This window comes from Helicoverpa armigera, chromosome 19 (genome assembly GCF_030705265.1).
Source record: "Helicoverpa armigera isolate CAAS_96S chromosome 19, ASM3070526v1, whole genome shotgun sequence".
NCBI classification, from domain to species: Eukaryota; Metazoa; Arthropoda; class Insecta; order Lepidoptera; family Noctuidae; genus Helicoverpa; species Helicoverpa armigera.
The window spans coordinates 774,343-793,000 of NC_087138.1; the positions used below are offsets into that span (position 1 = coordinate 774,343).

Sequence of the window (18,658 nt, forward strand, 5' to 3'; positions counted from 1 at the left end):
AATGACAACTTATCGTACCAATATTAAAGCCTGGTATTAATCCAAAAGATTCCTCCTCATACAGACCCATAGCTCTGTCCTCTGTTTTAGATAAAATCATGGAGAACCTTAGTAAGAACCGGCTTGAATGGATGTTAGAAAGGCTTCCGAAGAGGAATGGGTACTCTGGACAGCCTTAGTATTTTCGTTTCGGATGTTCGAATCGCTTTCTCTAAAAATGAGTGGTGTTTTTTTTTTGATGTTGCATCAGCTTATGACGACGTCCAACTTCCACTACTCAGGCAGAAGCTGCATCAGCTGAGTTTTCCTGCGAGGTTGGTTAGCATAATCTGCAACTTGCTAATGTCTCGATCTATTATTATCCGTCATCAAAATTCTGTTAAAACTCTGCCCGGAGTCACTTTGACTACGGCAGCTTTCTATTGGAGCCTTGTAATAAAATTGCTTTAGCCAAATTAGGGCTGATTTTTCAAGAGCCAGATAAAACGTCAAGTAGCTAACTGATCAATAACTTTATCTGATTCTTTAACGAACCAATAAAGAGTTTCAATTTTTCAAAGCATAGTTACCAGTCAGTTTACTACCTGACCTTTTTTTGTGACTAGCTTCACACTACATCTGTGTGAGCGAGACGCGCTTATGAACATTTACAGATCTAAGAAAGAGACAAACAATTTTCAACTTAATGACAGCGGTTGTCACATTTTAGAGGGAATCATAACATAACCTTAAACTTTGACGACTCGTCTTCGTGTTAATATTTATTTTCCGTTCGAATTTATTGTTTGCTTTTTGTGTGTTGTGTGTAATCATGGAAAATATCGTAAAACGTGAACGTTCCACGAATTTTAACAAAAGCGAAATAAGATTATTGACTGAATTGGTGGCAAAACACCGTACTATAATTGAAAATAAGCAGACAGACGCCGTAACCAATAAAGAAAAGGAAGCAGCGTGGATAAAAATCAGTTCATTATTTAATGCGGCTACGGGATTTACAGCGAGGAGTACCAAGAGCCTGAAGCTTAAATATGAAGGCATAAAAAAGGAAACCAAAAAAACATTGGCCAAACATCGGCAAGAGCTGTACAAAACTGGTGGCGGGCCCTCTTCAGCCCCAGAGGTTACAGATATACAGGAGAGGGTTATCGCGATATGTTCGAATATCAATGGGCTGGATGCTCGAAATGACAGCGACAAAATTCCAGGTATGAAGTCAAATATTTTAAAATATTTTTGTTGATGTTACCATGGGAATTGATATAGTGTTTATGAAAACAAAAGTAATAACGCACTACATTTATCTTTAGCATCTTTCTAAGCAGTTTGTGTATTGTTGTTTTTTTTTTTCAGAACCTTTAGAACTGGAAGAGACTGCTAAAGTTGACCCGCTATCGTTGCCACTGCAATCATTAGAAAATAATTTAGTAATTGTACCATGTGATGACGATATTCCGTGTACTTTAGGTAAAATATCTAATTCAATAATAATAAATAACTTTAGAAAATAACTAAACATGTGCTGTAATTAATCTCTGGCTGCAGAATGGAAAAGAATAAATGTTTGATTTTTACTCATATCCTTGATAGATTTATGATCACATGATGGCCACTGATTTTTTTACAGAATGTTCAACCTATATATATTTATTTAATGTAAAATGAAAAACAAGGACCTGAATATATTTTTTTGTTTTAGATCAAGAAGAGTTTTGCCCGCAACAGGATTTAAAGGAGAAAGTTAACAGTGAAATTGGAAATGGTATTTTAATTTATTGAAAAAAAAGTACATAGTATAATAGTGTAATAAAATATAATAGTAAATTAATTTGTTTTCAGACAAGGCCTTTGATGACTTTCAATCTATAGAGATACAGGATATGGAAGTGGATCAAACTGAAAAAGGTATGTCTTTATCAATTTTCCAGTTCATTTATTTACATTGTATAAAATAACATTAATTAAAACTTATCATTATTTTCAGAGAATAAGTGGTCTTCATGGAAGCCAAAGGCTTTAAAAACTAAGATTAGTCCATACTTGAAAAGTAATCAAAAAATTACTAAAGTTGGAGTGACTGCAAAACTGGACCATTTAACTGAATCTCGCTTAGAGCTAGTGAAGCTCCAGAAGGAAATTGCCATAAAAGAGCATGAGTTTGTCAAACAGGCACACTTATTAAAAATGCAGAACCTGCATAATGATGAAAGAAGGAAGCAGGAAATGCATGAAGTACTATTAAGTAAGCTCCGTACTGGTGTAAATTATGGAACAAGTCCTTTAGAAATAATAAATAAAGATTTATAAAATGTTTTTTTTTTTTCATTTACCTATTCAACAAAACAAGGATCTCTTTAGTCTTTGACCATTTTTTATTGTAATGTGTGTGTTTAGTTCCAATAAATTAATTTTTTATCACTACAAACCCAGACTGTTAAATTCTAATAATCCTATTCAAAAGCAGTGAATACCTCACCACAAATTATTTGATTATAACAATATGATTACTGTAAAGTGGAGGTATAATAAAAAGAACACATTGTAGTTATAAAATTGTGTTTATTAATATATCATTACTAGTTGATTAGACTTTCAAAATATTCTAACATAGAGTCCCTTGTACTATTGTGTTGGTGTCCTGGCTGGTCAGCAATGAGAGTTTCAAATTGTGGTTGTTGTGGTATGTGGACTTCAGGATCCACAGGTGGTTCGCTTTCATTTCTAATTCTTGCAAGATTATGTAAAATTGCTGTTGCTACAATAATGTCTTGAGCGAGAGGGATTCGGCACCGCATTCCTATACTTAACACAGGAAATCTCCTTTTCCAAACCCCGAAACATCTCTCAATTACATTTCGAGTACGAATATGAGACTCATTATATAGTCTTTCGGCTTCTGTTCGAGGATCACTTAACGGAGTTAGTAAATAATGATTTAAGAAATAACCACTGTCACCTAGGACCAGTCCATTCTGAAATCTATTAGTATCAAACTGAAACTTTGCTGCAGAGTTTGAGAATATCAAACTGTCATGTGTTGAACCTGGCCATCGTGTTACTATATCTTCAAATTTTAAGTCGCTAGTACACATAGCTTGCACATTCAATGAGAAGAAACCTTTTCGATTTCTGTAGTCTTCTGCAGTATTGCCACCTGGTGAAATTATCTTGATGTGAGTACAATCCAATGCCGCTATAACCCTCGGAAATCGGGCAATATTAAAAAATCCTTCCTGTACTAATAATATTTCTTCTCTGTTAGCTGGCAATGTAACAAATTCCTGGCGAAGAGAGGCAATTGCTTCAGTAACTTTTCTTATAATTTTGCTCGCAGTTGAGTTGTGTATTCCAGCAAAATCACCTATCGTAATGTAGAAACTACCACACGCATAGAACCGCAAAGTCAGAAGTAATTGTTGTAAAGCTGGAACAGAATTGTTTCTGAAAAATAAAAAAATAATATATAGGTATCTTTCAATGTTACCTAGATCGTAGTCAATATACAAAAATCTCGTTTTATTATTTATATAGAAAATAATTCTTACCTGTTTGTTACGTTGGCGATTTTACTTTCAATGAGGGTTAATAAAAATTGCACAGTACTTTTTTCGAGACGAAATCTCCTATGAAATTTCTTATCATCCCATAGAGACATATTATCAGGTCTCTCTCTAATAACTCTTTCTCTTCTCTCTGACTCTAAATAATTTAGCACTATATCATCTTCCTCGATTGTTTCGTCGTCGATAGAATCAAAAATATCCATTATTTTATAATTTAGGAAGCAAGAACACAAGTATAACCTACAAAAACGAACGCGCGTGATTGCAGAAATGACAAAATATCTGAGTTATCTGACCGTTAGCGCGCTACCTGGCCCGTAAAGGGCCAGATAAATTATCGGCTGGATAGAGAGTTTACCTGACCGTTAGGGCCTATCTGTCAATTGAAAAATTGAGATTCTCGCTAACTGTGGAATAAACCTTATCTTTCCCTTTATCTGACCATTGAAAAATCGGCCCTTAGATAAATCCAAGCCAAATGTCTGCTAATATCATCATAAGGCTGCGTTTCCACCAGAGATGTGCGATGGAAATGTGTCGTGCGAGGATGTCTAGCTGTGCTGTGAAAATGTGTGGGTGTTTCCACCAAAGCTGTGCGATGATAATGTGCCTACGAGGATGTGTAGCGGAGCTGTGAAAATGCGCATTAATGTGTGGCGCGAGGATGCGTTGCGAAGCTGTGAAATGTGTCGACGGGGGTGCGGTGTAGTGGGAGCGGAGTAACGCGAACGCCTGCCTGCCGCTCACCGCGCTGCGCTCACGTCTCACTTTGCTGTCGTAAGCGCTTGTAGTCGTACGCATGTCGTACGGTTGCGTGGCATAATGGACGAAAAATTAATTGATGCCGTTCAAAAGTTTCCGTGTTTGTGGAACACTTCTTTGTCATTTTACAAATGTAATGAAACTAAGGACGCTGCGTGGGAGGAAATAGTCAAAGAAATACACTCAGCGGCACGGAATCTGGCCCAAGCACATTTGAGCCTTATAACCATTATTTAAACGAAAAATCTGAATTTTTATTTTAAAATTGTTTAATTTACTCATTTTCCAAAAGAAAATGACTAACAAACAACAGAATTGTGAGGATTTTCATTAAGTTTCATTGAGTTATAAAACAGAGTCCTTTAAAGCAATAATCACCATAAACTTTTTAAATTCAACATTTTAACAAAACAGAAAGTTATCGAATTTTAATCATGGGTGTTTCTTCCTCTTGATCTGATGACTGCCTGCATACGATCTGGCATGCTCTGGATGATGTTTTTTATCTCCACCTGAGAGATCTCCTCTCAGGCAGCTACCAGCGCGGTTTTCAGTTCACTAAGAGTCCGTGGTGGGTTACGACTTGCTTGGACCTGTCTTTTAAGCATGTTCCAGACATGTTCTACAGGATTCATGGCTGGGTTTCTTGCAGGCCAGTCCAATTTTTGAATACCGACCTCGAACAAGTAATCGGTTACGCGAAGAGCTGCGTGAGGTCGAGCATTGTCCTACATTATACGAAATTCTTCACTTCCTATAAATCCCTGACAGGGTAAAACATGATTTTGAAGGATCTCTTCAATATACTGCACTGTTGTCAGACGACTTTCGACAACCAATAATTCAGTACGGGCTTCTGAACTTATGCCTCGCCAAACCAAGATGGACCCACCATGAAAACCGACTGCTTGCTTGGTAGTGGTGGGAAGAAACCATTCTCCGCGCTTTCTCCATTCACATTCACGGCCGTCTGGAGCTCTTAAGACGACTCTGCATTCATCGGTCCATACAATTTTACTCTATTGGTCATGCGTCTAATTTGCATGTTCTCTGGCAAAATTAAGTCTGGCTATGCGATAGTGCGGGAGAAGTTCCGGGCCTCGAGTTGGTCTTCGAGCACGCAGATCCCGTTCCTCCACCCTTCTTCTTATTGTGCGCCTACGGACGTTGACTTCTCTTGCTGTTTGCAAAGGCTGGCGTATTTCTAACGCAGTGAGAAACCGATTTTTCATTATTGCACGTACGATAAATCGGTCGTCGTGCGCCGACGAACACCTTACACCCCCACTTTCTGGTCTTCTTGTGTAAAGGCCAGTCTGGTCATACATTTTCTATGCATATCTTTAACTTGTACGCGGTGTACTTAAAGTTTCAACCATCTTCCGCCGCTTCCGCCCTTGACGTCTTAGCAACACTACTTGAGCAACTTGAGCTGCAGTAAGGATAATTTTCAGATCAAATTGTGAAAAAAAGAGAAACAAAAAACGATCATAATCATAAATTTTTTTGGAACATGCTTAGTACTTCGGCAATTTCATCTGAATTTAAACTTAACTTTCTGCTCTGTGTTCCAACAACGGAATCTGGTTCTAGTGTGACAAAAGTTAAACAGACACACATTTTTCTGTATTTTAATTAACAATTACGAAAGGACTGACAGTATGTCATATGAAATTAGAATTTACAACAGCTATCTGGGCTGATATCTACTTGTATTTGTTTGGGCCAAATTCCGTGCCGCTGAGTGTACAATATAAAGATGGTAAGTAATAATCATGTATTAAAATCAGGTATATTAAAATACAAGTTACAATATTTGGGTATTTATTGTGTGCGATGAATTCGTGACGAAATACGAGTATCTTGCCATGACACTTTTCCTTGATTATTGAAATAAGAGCAGTATTTCTCTCTTACATCATAACTATCACTTGACACGACGACGGAAATGCTAGGAACCGATACAAGAGTACTTGTATTTGTGTTATCAATGCAATCCAAATAATTACTTTGTCTTTCAATTAAAAAATTATGCATTACACATGTGGCTTTTACGATTTTGTCAACCGTTTCCACTCTGCATTCAAAGTCTTTACGATACACATACCACTTTCGTGCCAATACACCGAATGTAGCTTCTACAATGCGACGTGCCCTCGAAAGTCTATAGTTAAATATACGTTTCTGTTGGTCTAACTGGTCCCGCGGATATGGGCGCATGAAATTTTCCATCAAAGGAAAAGCCTCATCTCCAATGAATACAAATGGTACTGGTTCACCTCCTTCATATAATGGTTCAGGTTCTGGAAGATTCAATCTTTTTTCTTTCAAATATTTTCCAAAAACACTATCATCAAATATTCCAGCATCACTAAATCTTCCCATGGATCCCACATCAACCATTATAATCTTTCTCCTAGCGTCAGCTAAGCACATAAGCACTATAGAAAATCTTTGTTTGTAAAAAAGAGGACCCAGTGTTTGCAGGACACATTATATAAACATGTTTACCGTCTAGAGCCCCCAAACAATTTTTAAACTGCCATAGCTCTTGAAAATCCTTTGCTATTCGCTTCCAGTCGTCTTTGGTAGGTTTTGGAATAACAAGAGGTTGTAAAACAAGCCAAAGAGCATTACAAACTTCTGCCACAATTCTCGACACACTTGCTACTCCAATCCTAAAATTTTCTGCCAATCGTGTGAACGACGAGCCCGTGGATAAATACCTGCAAAAAAAGGAATGTTTATAATAATAGTAAGAAAAATAATTAACAAATAAAAAAGTACTCTTTACCTGTTACTGATTTTTTGCGATCTGTAAGACAACATGCTTGGTATAAAAATGTTATATTCCTAATCATAATTTTCTATTATTTCAGTGAAAAGCGCTAAGTATCGTTGGAAACAACTACGGGATAGCCATCGGGACGCGCTAAAGAGGCAGAAATCTAAAAAAAGCGGACAGGCTACAACCAAAACACGTGAATGGAAATACCAAAAATTGATGGAATTTCTTTTACCGTACATGGCCAACAGAGATAGAGAGTCAAGTTATAAAGAGGATATTTCGTCACCAAATAATGAAAATGACTCTTCGCAAAGCACTCAATATTCATTAAACCAAGATGACTCTTCGCAGAGCACTGAACATACACCAAATCAAGCTGACAATCCCAACAATCTTTACGAAATAGCCTCAACTTCAGGCATTTCAACAGATTCGGTCACCCCGTCATCATCAAAGAAGAAAAAAGGCGATGAATTATCAATTTTAATACAAAAACATATGAAAAATCAAGAAGATTTTCGAAAAGAAAGGCAAGAATTAAGAGAACTTTTAAAACCAACGGACTGCGATGATACTGATCATTTTTTTCTTTCAATGGCGAAAACATTTAAAAAATTACCAGATTACATGCAAGTTCCTTTAAAAAGGAAACTTTTTAATATGATTAGCGAAGCCGAAGAATCTTACGTGCTGTCGTGGTATAATCAAAATATTGGTTATTCTTCAAGCTCTGATAGCAGTATAGCAGTAGGTAGTAATATAGCAGGCCAGATGGATTTGCCGCCTCAGCTGGATCCTGAACAACTTGGTTATTCTTCAAGCTCTGGTAGAAATACAAATAAAACAGTGGGCCAGATGGATTCATCTTTCCAACTGGAAGCTGTACAACCAGCATCTCCGGGAACACAACATTCAGACCTACAAACGCCAAATACTTCAAACAAAGTAGGAACAGAGCCTAATTTGCCATGAAAAAGAGGAACTTGTTGTCTACTTATTTTGCAGATTATGATTACTTTTCAATTAATATGTTTAATAAAGACAAAATTGATTCAAACTATTTTACTTACTTTAAACATACCGCCAATTTTTCCTTGGTGCTGATGCATTCTCTGTAGTGAGTGTCTTCTTTCTTGATAATGTTCTCAATCAAATTGTGTAACTCATAAAAGTTACTTCTAGATACTCGATAAGAATTTTCGAATATTTCATCATCAGCCGTATGAAAAAAGGTAAAGAATTCTCCATGTAATCGATGATATTTAATATGGTTACGTATCCAAAACCTGTGTGTTCTTGTATTGCTCAAAATTATAGAACTAATAAACTCCGTATCTTCTGCTTCCATTTCTTCATCACAAATTGTTAAATATAAAAGTATTTTCTTTTTCCAATTATCCATATTATTATCTATTTTGCGCACTTCTACTTCCAACAAACTCCGTCTATGGACTGGCTGGTACAGTATGCGCAAACCTCGCAACACATCTTTCTCAACACACATTCCTCGCACACTTCCCTCGTACACATCCCTCGCACACATCCCGCGCTTGTTTTGTATGCGCAAAAATCTAGCTCCGCTGAGCCGTTTCCACCAGAGCTGTGCTGACCGAGGCAAGGTAAATGAAGCGATCCTATTGGTTCTTTACAAACACATCCCTCGCTATGCATCCTCGCACATCTCTGGTGGAAACGCAGCCTAATAGTGCCTAGAAAATAGTTTCTCACACAAACTTAAACACTTTCATAAACATCTACCTGAGTTATTGTTTTTTTTGTGCAAAATGGAAAGAATAATGACCAGGAAAGCCACTGCACGTTTGGAGGAAGTTAAACTTCAACAAACACTAGTGGAACTTAAGAAATATAAGAATTTGTGTGGGGTTCTACAGAGGGAACAGGATGACAATGAGAAGGAAGTACTTAATATTTTAAACAATAATAGTAAACTAAAGAATGAGATGGCAGAACTGGACTGTCAATTAGTAAACATCACAGAATAACGGGATAAGCTACAACACATTGTTGACCAGTTTGACCGGTGCAGCGATGAGATTGACACAACTCTCAAACACAACGCTGAACTGAAGTGTAGGTTGAGTGAGGCCCAGGACACTATTATTAGGATGGAGAGCACCAGCCAGAAACTTCAAACAGAGCAAACCAATGCACTGTTTGAGGAACTGGTTGGTACCACTCCGGTGCGGTCTGCTGACTCACTCTTGAAAAGTTCTCAAATTGTGACTATTGAACTGACAACTGACAATAGCTTTGGTCAAGCAAATCATTGGCAGCAAAAACAAATTTAAAAAAGATGTCAAAATAAATAAATTTAACAAAAAGTCCCAAAAATTAATTAAAAGTAACAAAAATAATTTCACCAAAAACCACAAATCATTTAACAGTTGTAAAAAATTACAATTAAAATTCCATAATAGTAAAAAAGAATATGAGGTTGATATGGAGCATCTGCAGTCAAGGATTCTCCATTTACAAGAATCATTAGTGACAATTACAAATATGAAACCTTACAAAGAGAAATGGGTGAGTACATACTGGCAATGAACAGCTTTTTGAATCTGTGTAGTGAGAATGAGAAAATGTTTAATTCATTGACACGCAATCGAAAACCAGGCTTTGAACAAGATCTGCCAGGCTGTTCAGGGTTTGATGATTCTCATCAATCCTCTCATTGTATTAAATTGAATGGTTGTAAAAAAAGTACTTCCTTCGACACACAAAAAAAACAATAAGATTAATACAAAATGAAAATAATAATTGCAACAAAATAGTAATGTTTAGCGATGAAATTGGACAAAACATGTGTCACAAATTATATCAATATTTAGGTGACGATAACAAACTATCGTATTATGCCTGAAGCTACTTATAAACAAATATTAGACAAAATATTAAGCAGTAGTTACTGTCCAACTACTACTCTGGTTGTACTAATTGGGAGAAGAGGAAATGCCACTGTTGAAACAGTAATTAAATACTTTGAGTGTTTATCTCAATTAAACGTAAATAAAATGGTTTTGTATGCTTTTCCCTATAGCAAGGGCTTGTCACAGACAGAAAATAAACATAGACAAAAATGCAATCTTAAATTACAAACTATGACATTGTACAATTGTTTGATAGATTCCATAAGTTTCAGACGCATACAGTCGTGCTCGTTAGCGTAAATAATTTAATTGTTGATTTTTAATTGTGGCCTACTTTAGTGACTAAGCGTACTTATATATGTACCTCCTACATATTCCAGTACATCTACAGTGGTTTAAAACAGACTGAAGACGTCTTGGTTTGTTACGGTACTTACGATAGTCTTTACATCCTTATTACAAAACGTAGACTAAGATAAGACTGTTAAGTACTTCGTCTCTGTTAAGTACTTCGTCTGTTAGTCTATTCTATGGTTCAAAAAATATCCACAGATAATAAGCAAAAAATTCTTAAATCATTCGTTTAATCGTTCAGCATTCTATGTGCCTTTCCTTTTTACAATATGTTGATACGTGTATTTCAATGTATCTATTAAGTTGAAAATAAAACGTTTTTTTTTTTTATTTAAAGTGTTTATATATTTTAAATAGTATGCATTTATACACACAAATCTATTATTCCGTTTTGGAAAATTTTCAACAAAATTTCGACGGTTAAAAAGTTTGTTTTGTGGTGATAAAAGAAAGGGTCACGGCCTTTTTAATTCTGGAAACGCAAAGGAAGAAAAGAGGTGAAAATTGGACAACAGAAGAAAAGGTTAGTTTATCACTTTGTGGAACATTTTAGTGACTACTGGCGAGTTAAAAGATGCATAAAAATTGTGCGGGGCAAATCCTCGAACATACGCTTGAGTGCCGCCTAGACAGGACAGGATACTAGATAAATTGCCACAAGTCGAACTTTACATACCTACACACTGGCATGGCAACAACCATAATATGTAGCTACGTTATCCAAATTACTTCCATTGATACAAATTTCATGTCATTCAGGATATACTGCGCCAGCTTGTTGCCGAGTCAGCTAAGATTCTAGAAGATAAATCGACGAAAACGAACATAAATGCTTCAAAAAGTCGTGAGTGGAAAAATGTGACTAATAAGTAGTGTATCGTTACGATGACGTTTCAAATTAAGGTTTTTTCAGATGAAATGAATTGACAGGGAAAACCCGCACAGATTTGGAGTTAAATTTGGCCTGGAAGAGGATGAAATTGGCTGCCAAGGCCTTATCTTTTCACAGGAGAGAGCAATTGCAGACTGGAGGCGGCAATAAGCCCCCATCTCCAGAAGACCTCGCAGTCTTGGCGATTGCTCCTCATGATTTTATAATAGAAGTCAATGACTATGACAGCGATGCAATGGTATGAAATTATATTAATACTAGCTGTTTCATGCAGTTTCACCGCCGTCCCAGGGATACTTCTTCCTTTACCCAGATAAAACATAGTCAGTTCTCAGTGCTGAGTGTGTAGTTCCCAATAGTGAAAGAATTATTCAAATCAGTTCAGTAGATATGGGGGAAACAAACAACATACCTATCTTTTATCTATATAGTAATCAACTGCTTTCCGAGGAAACTACTTTCCACACCCGGATTTAAATATATTAAACCCCCGGTCGAGAGCCAATTTATAGAGAAAGTGGAGATTGTAGCGGAGTGTATCCAAACATAAAAATCTGACATTGACATTTATTAAATATTTTATGAAACGCTTCCGCCTCCACCAACCCTCTTTCTCTCTGGTCAGCGCTCGCCTGCACGGCCATATCATTCTCTGCGTAATATATTTTAAATTAGCAATAAGTACATCTAAGTGCAGTGTAATAATAAATAAACAACATAAAAACATCAATACTATTTTATTGTTCGACATCATTACATGGCGCAGCCGTTGAAGAACCAGGACTAAGGATTATTTTGGATAAAACAATACCTAACAATGGCCGAAGAAAAATCGGTAGACAACATGGGCAACATGGGTGTGGGAGCTGTGGAATACAAGATGCCACAAGGCATGATGTTGGACAATTTAGAGGACTGTTGGCCCCAGTGGTAACGATTCAAACAAAGTTTTAAAATTTTTCTCTAGCTGCTGGGTTTGAGAAAATTACGGAGACAAGGAAGGCGGCCATTTTACTTAACTGCATTGGGCAGCAGGCGCAGGAGCTATATTTTAACGTGCTGAAGACAAATGAAGAAAAAATAAAGCTTGAAGAAATTTTACTAATATTTGATGAGTATTTCAAGCCCAAGCAAAGTGAGGTTATTAACAGTTACAATTTTAACAAAAGAAATCAGCAAGATGGCGAATCGTTTGACGCATTCTACACGGTAATTAGAAAACTCGCTGAGAATTGCAATTTCGGTGAACAAAAGGATAGAATGCTGCGAGACAGAATTGTCATTGGTGTACGGGATCAAAGGCTCCAACAGAAACTTTTAGAAGTGAAGGACTTAACAGTAATGCGAGCAGTGGATATCTGCCGAGCTGGAGAACTATCAAGAGAGCACATCAAGATGCTGAGCAACACAGAAGTTCAACAGGTGCATGGAGCAAAAACAACGACTCAGCCGGCTTCAGCAGAGGAGGGGAAAGTTAAGTATTCGTTTAATAGAAATAGGTCATATATTAAAAGTAATCGTCAGTATAATAGCACATATTATCTTTGTAAGAAATGTAACTCAGAACATGGACCGAGGCAATGCCCCGCCTATGGTACACATTACAGAGATCATCTCAAATGTGTTCGACATCATTACAGAGATCATCTCAACGCCCGAATTGCACAACTGGATGGGGTACATCGAACAAAGCCTAAACGAGGTCTGCACTATTACCACCGAAGGCAAGCTTAACTCAGAAAAAAAAAATTAAGAGTGAGTAACCTCTGCCGAGAAGTGGGAAATAACGTAGCGCATCTAGTCACTCAGTACCAGTCCCTAAAACAAAAGGCCGCACAAACGCATCACTCGCTACAAGCCCTGAACGAAAAACAAGACCTAACAGATAAACTAGCTGCAGAAATCAAGAATGCAATAAGAGTCCTGTACAAAACCAATTTCTAAAAGCACATTCCTTTGCGGACATGGTGAAGAAAGGGTCCAACAGCTTCGTTCGTCCAATTAAACATAGCGCATTGACGATTTATCCGAACGATAACTCAAAGACGAGCGATGAAACTAGAAACCTGGTCCAGAAAACCGTGTGCCCTGAGGAAATGAAGCTGAAAGTCCGAGGAGTCCGTAAAAACCGAAATGGCGGCGTGGTTATCAGCACTGAGACCAAGGATGACCTCGAAAACTGAAGCAAACTGTCCAGCATGCAAACTCAGGGCTCACCGTCGACGAACCACAGAAACAGAAGCCCCGCATAATAATAATAGGAGTTCCCACATTAATGGCAGAAAGTGAAGTCTACCACTGCATCTTCGAACAAAACATATATCTTATGAAACTAACAGAACCATCTTTAACACAGAGTTTAACATATCATTTGGATACCCGAGAACTGACACATGCAGTGCATGTGATGAATTTACTATAAAAGCAAAGGCATTGAAAGCTGACGAAAATATTATGGAACTGAATCGCTTAACTGTTCTGAATAATCTGCATAAGAATACGGCTCAAACATTTTATGATTGAAAGAAGAATGCAAGAATTAAGAGCAAAACAAATGTGGAATTTCAGGCAATTGACATGGACTACTAAAAAATGTGTCATTGCCAAACATTACAACAAACGATGTTTATTACAAGCGGCAATTATCAATGTATTCTTTTAACATCCATGCATTAGGTGAATCAATCTCCTATTTTTATACATATCCAGAAACATGTGGACGCAAGGGTTCAGATGAAGTAGTTTCATTTCTATATAACAAACCACATGGATAATCGTGTGAAGCATTTAGAGATATTTTGCGATTCCGCAAAGTTAGCAGGGGCCCAAGCATACTTTGACAGCATTCCACATGTCTAACATTAGTACATTAAGTTAAACTTACAAGGAATGTCCAACTGAAAATTTTTCTACTGCATCTATCGAAACCCTTACGGCAAGGCTTAGTGAGCCTATTCGCATAGTTCTAGAACAACCAACATCCATAGGTACATATGACACGACATCCACAAAGGGTAAATGTCCTTGTTGTGTGTAATTTAACAGTCTACTTAGGCCTTGTTTTCATTGATCTATTTCTACATTTTCAGTTGCATAGAATAAATAAGACAGTAAATATGGATTCTTCCGATACTGATTAAAAAAAATTAAAGAGTTTTTCTTCCGGAGAAATACATAGTGGCATATTTGTACCTATGCCAGTTATATGTGGTTTTAAAAGACATAATAACACATCAAATGAACTCACAGACATTCTTGCATAATAAAAAAAATACGACGGTATTTTTATAATGTCTAATGTCTTCATAAAATATTTCAAACATTCATCTTTATCTCCGTTCCTATCAAAGGATGCACCCAAAATATAGTATAATTAGTAGCGCTACTATTGCTAGTTCTTCAACGTCCATTCTGCACGAATGTACTTGGAAAGTTAGAATACTGTCGCTCGGCTCGGTCTCCGGCCTAGTTGCCTATGTTTCGGTCGCCGAGGGACCGAGTCGCCTCCGACTACTCGACAGTGCGCAATAGTTCTAAGCGCAGTGTTATGCTTATAAATATTTATTGTTTCAGCACACTATGCGGATGGCAGGCCTGTCAGTGGCACAATAAAGAATACTGCTGAAACAGTACTGTTTTTTGACAGACTTTTTGATAGCGTGAATGGAACAGGATCTGCAAAAGAAGCCAGAGGGAAACTAAGAACTGCAATTACAAAAAAGTCAACACACCACAAATTTTGGCTAGAAGCAATTAGGAAATTGGAAAATTTAAAATTTGTTGATTCTGCAGGGAAAGAAAAATCGGTGCCCTTAGTAAAAAACTTTATTATAACTTTAAAAAGATATATGAAGCTGTGGTAAATTTAACATGGTCAAGATATTAAAGTAATGCGGCCCAGATACTCAGAAAACCGAAGAAACCGAGTCACTACAGTGAACTCTTGGTGACTTTTAGTAACACTAATGTTCACGCCATCCTGATTTCTGAAAGCTGGCTTAAACCAGATCTCTTGTCCACCTCGTACTCTCTTCCTGGCTTCGTACTTATTCGGAATGATCGGCTTGGGAGAAGAGGGGGTGGCGTGGCAATTTACCTCCGATCAGACTTTCCTTATAGGATTTTGGCTTGCTCTTCTGGTCCTCTGGCAAGTGCTGAATATCTCTTTCTAGAGGTTTCGGTAAAGGGAGCCAAAGCTGTCGTTGGTGTTGTCTACTGTCCCCCTTCCGTCGACTACTTCACTGATTTCGAATCGGTTTTAGAATCGCTGGGTTCAGAGTATGCACATTACATTATCATGGGCGATTTTAACACAAATCTCCTTGCTCCTAACTCTCCTCGAACCCGTAAACTCCTGCACCTTCTACAGTCATCCAGCTTAATTATACTGCCTCTTCAGGCTACTCATCGATCCACAATCGGTGATGATTCTTGGCTGGATTTAATGATCATTTCCAACCCATCCCTCATTTCCTCTCACGGTCAAATTGTTGCTCCTGGCTTTTCTCATCACGACCTCATTTTCCTTTCCTATGTCCTTAAACCTCCTAAGCCCAAGACTAAGGTTTTGCATAGGCGGAGTTTCGCACGCATGGATGTAGATCGGTTGCTTGAGGACGCCTTTAATATTGATTGGACACCTTTGATGACAGCTGATTCCATAGATGACAAAGTCACTATTTTTAACAACTCAGTGAACAAGCTGTACGATGTCCATGCACCAATTAAAAAGGTAAGGATAAAACGGCCACCAGCTCCGTGGATGACCAGTCTTATCAAGATTGCCATGCGTAAGAGGGACCGGGCGTTTCGCAAGTTCAAGAGGGAACGCACGGATGAAAACTGGGTTCTGTATAAGGCTGCTAGGAATCGGTGTAATCTGATGATACGCAACGCTAAACGCCGCCATATACTTAGCAATGTCTCATCATCGACTTCTGCTGATATCTGGAAGTTCCTAAGGACTCTGGGTATTGGCAAATCGCGACATTTAGACCTACCTAGTTCTATAACTTTAGATGCTTTAAACAATCAATTCAGCACATCTTCCCATTTGGATAATTTAACCAAACAGGACACTCTCAACTTTATATCAAGTCTAACGCGTCCTGATATTAATCCTTTTAAGTTTCAGCCAGTCGATGAGGGAGAGATCAGAAGAATTATCCTATCCATTAAGTCTAAAGCGATGGGATGTGATAACATCAGTCGCCAAATGATTATTTCCATCCTTGTCCCGATCCTTCCTGTTATCACCTATATCGTCAACTATTCCCTCTACTCTGGAACTTTCCCGTTGCTTTGGCGTAAAGCGTTCGTACGTCCTCTTCCCAAAATTTCCAGCCCCACTCTCCCCAGTCATTTCCGTCCAATCTCCATTCTTCCCTTCCTGTCCAAAGTGCTTGAGGCTTGTGCTCATAAACAATTTGCGCGTTTTATTTATGCAAATAAACTCATTAGCCCGCTACAATCTGGGTTTAGGCCAGGCCACAGCACTTCCTCTGCCCTCCTTAAAGTGACTGGCGATATTAGGCGGGCTACGGAAGATGCTAACCTAACAGTGCTGGTTCTAGTCGACTTTTCGAATGCGTTCAATACCGTCAGTCAGTCACGATATCTTACTATCCATCCTATCCTATTCGATGGTCTCTTCTGAAGCTCTAGATTGGTTTTCTTCTTATCTTCGGGATCGCCAGCAGTCTGTTCGGGTGGATGAAGGCTCATCAAGTTGGTGTACATTGAATGTTGGCGTTCCACAAGGCGGCATACTCTCACCTCTTCTATTCTCGATATTTATAAATCTACTCACTCTCGAGCTTCAGTGTTCGTATCATCTCTATGCCGACGACTTGCAGCTTTATCGACACACCAAGGCCATTGACTTGACTGATACTATTGACAAAATTAATGCTGATTTAGAAGTGGTGAAGACTTGGTCTGATAGGTTTGGGGTGGTGGTTAACCCTACCAAGTGTCAAGCCATCATTATTGGGGGTTCGAGAGCTATGAGCAAAGTTGATGGTCTTGGTTTACCAACGTTAGTGTTTAACGGGGTTAACATTCCTTACAGCTGCACTGTGAAAAATCTTGGCCTACACCTTGACTCCACGCTGAATTGGCAATCACAGGTTGCAGCTGTCAGTCAGAAAGTGACCAGCACGCTGCGGTTCCTCTATCGCTTGAAAAATTTTCTCCCAGTTAACGTGAAGGCGACGCTTATGCAAACTTTAATCTTTCCCATAATCGACTATGGTTATGTTTGCTACTATGACCTGAATGCAGATCTGCTCAATAAACTTGACCGGCTTCTCAACAATTGCATTCGATTCGTTTTTAATCTCCGCAAGTACGATCATGTGTCAGCCTATCGAGCGCAACTTAAATGGCTACCGATAAGACAACGTCGTGTGATGAGGGCATTAACTACTCTTTTCTCTATTCTACACTCTCCCTGTACGCCTTCTTATTTAACTCCTCACTTCCAATATATATGTTCTCAACATAGCAAAAATCTCCACTCCTCTAATAATCGTCTTCTTCACTGCCCTGCTCACCGGTCAGATATCATTCACTCTTCCTTTTTTGTTAAATCTATTCTTCTCTGGAATGAGCTACCTCTGGAAGTCAGGATGGTTAACAGTCGTTATACATTCAAAAAGAAATTACGCGACCACATCCATAGGAAATTGGCAGAATCGCTACCGTAGATTGTTTTTTTTTTTATCTATTTCTTTATCTCTCCTGGCAATTATAATATGTATGTATGTATGTATATTATGTATTATTATCTATATATATATTGTATACTTTTAAACTAACTATCCAAACCAAAACCTTGCACCTACCACTGCTATTTCTCCACCACCTAAAGGTAGACTGGGAGAAAACGCCTAAGGCGTTAAGTCCGCCATTGTACGAAATGTGCACGAAGTATAAATAAATAAATAAAACCAGCGCCGCGACTCTGTTTCGGATAGGGTCGCTGCATATGCTGAGCGAGGGCCATTTCGCGTGATTGTGACGCATATTTACCTTTCACCATATTCTTCTGTTGTTGTATTTTATTCTTGTTTTGTTTTTGTTTTTTGTGTGATTTTTTTTACATGTATAATCGTTTTTGTTTGTGCGTCACGAACGCGAATAAATGTTTTGATTTGATTTATACTTAAATTCTGACCAAATTTAATTTTTTTTTAGTGCCAAACATGAAGCGCAGCTATTATCGTACAATTTATGATACAAGCTCCAGTTCAGACGCATCTGACGCCATGCTTCTGAATTAGATAAAAAGATATGAACTTTCGCCAGCTAAGGATGAAACAAAAACACAGACTTTCAGGCAAAAACCATTAATTGTAGAGGTACTTCCGTCATAGAATATCTGTTTGATAAATATAATGAAGAGAATAGG

At 37.9% G+C, this 18,658-nt stretch overlaps 4 protein-coding genes across 5 annotated transcripts; 2 read left to right on the forward strand and 2 right to left on the reverse strand.

The window, feature by feature from the left end:
- Positions 1-451: 451 nt before the first annotated feature.
- On the forward strand, positions 452-2,313 carry LOC126056497 (uncharacterized). Its single transcript, XM_064039504.1, has 5 exons — positions 452-1,208; positions 1,354-1,467; positions 1,700-1,762; positions 1,840-1,905; positions 1,985-2,313. The coding sequence occupies exons 1-5, from the start codon at positions 812-814 to the stop codon at positions 2,305-2,307; spliced, it is 963 nt and encodes a 320-aa protein (XP_063895574.1). The 5' UTR covers positions 452-811; the 3' UTR covers positions 2,308-2,313.
- Positions 2,314-2,539: 226 nt separating this feature from the next.
- Positions 2,540-3,914, reverse strand: LOC126055932 (putative nuclease HARBI1). Its single transcript, XM_064039502.1, has 2 exons — positions 3,546-3,914; positions 2,540-3,441 (listed from the first exon to the last, which is right to left on the reverse strand). Exons 1-2 carry the CDS (start codon positions 3,764-3,766, stop codon positions 2,577-2,579), a joined length of 1,086 nt encoding a protein of 361 aa, XP_063895572.1. The 5' UTR covers positions 3,767-3,914; the 3' UTR covers positions 2,540-2,576.
- Positions 3,915-6,079: 2,165 nt separating this feature from the next.
- LOC126054840 (uncharacterized) lies at positions 6,080-10,435 on the reverse strand. 2 transcript variants are annotated; one of them, XR_010277427.1, is made up of 3 exons: positions 7,120-10,435; positions 6,837-7,051; positions 6,080-6,628 (listed from the first exon to the last, which is right to left on the reverse strand). XR_010277427.1 is itself a non-coding variant. In XM_064039501.1 (3 exons), the coding sequence occupies exons 1-3, from the start codon at positions 8,654-8,656 to the stop codon at positions 6,150-6,152; spliced, it is 1,167 nt and encodes a 388-aa protein (XP_063895571.1). In that variant the 5' UTR covers positions 8,657-10,325; the 3' UTR covers positions 6,080-6,149. The 2 variants fall into 2 exon arrangements, 1 of the variants encoding a protein (XP_063895571.1); XM_064039501.1 differs by having other exon boundaries at positions 8,184-10,325.
- A 4,554-nt stretch (positions 10,436-14,989) lies between these two features.
- Positions 14,990-18,297, forward strand: LOC135118208 (uncharacterized). Its single transcript, XM_064039498.1, has one exon. It carries the CDS (start codon positions 15,545-15,547, stop codon positions 16,901-16,903), a length of 1,359 nt encoding a protein of 452 aa, XP_063895568.1. The 5' UTR covers positions 14,990-15,544; the 3' UTR covers positions 16,904-18,297.
- Positions 18,298-18,658: the final 361 nt, after the last annotated feature.

Coding starts and splice junctions, on each gene's coding strand:
- LOC126056497 (XM_064039504.1), top strand. CDS start 812: ATGGAAAATATCGTAAAACGTGAACGTTCCACGAATTTTAACAAAAGC. Junction 1,468..1,699: donor CGATATTCCGTGTACTTTAG/GTAAAATATCTA, acceptor TTTTTGTTTTAG/ATCAAGAAGAGTTTTGCCCG. Junction 1,906..1,984: donor AGTGGATCAAACTGAAAAAG/GTATGTCTTTAT, acceptor CATTATTTTCAG/AGAATAAGTGGTCTTCATGG.
- LOC126055932 (XM_064039502.1), bottom strand. CDS start 3,766: ATGGATATTTTTGATTCTATCGACGACGAAACAATCGAGGAAGATGAT. Junction 3,442..3,545: donor ATCGCCAACGTAACAAACAG/GTAAGAATTATT, acceptor TTTATTTTTCAG/AAACAATTCTGTTCCAGCTT.
- LOC126054840 (XM_064039501.1), bottom strand. CDS start 8,656: ATGTGTGCGAGGGATGTGTACGAGGGAAGTGTGCGAGGAATGTGTGTT. Junction 7,052..8,183: donor AAATTGGCGGTATGTTTAAA/GTAAGTAAAATA, acceptor CTTTTTTTGCAG/GTATTTATCCACGGGCTCGT. Junction 6,629..6,836: donor TTGTTTGGGGGCTCTAGACG/GTAAACATGTTT, acceptor TGAATCTTCCAG/AACCTGAACCATTATATGAA.
- LOC135118208 (XM_064039498.1), top strand. CDS start 15,545: ATGGGCGATTTTAACACAAATCTCCTTGCTCCTAACTCTCCTCGAACC.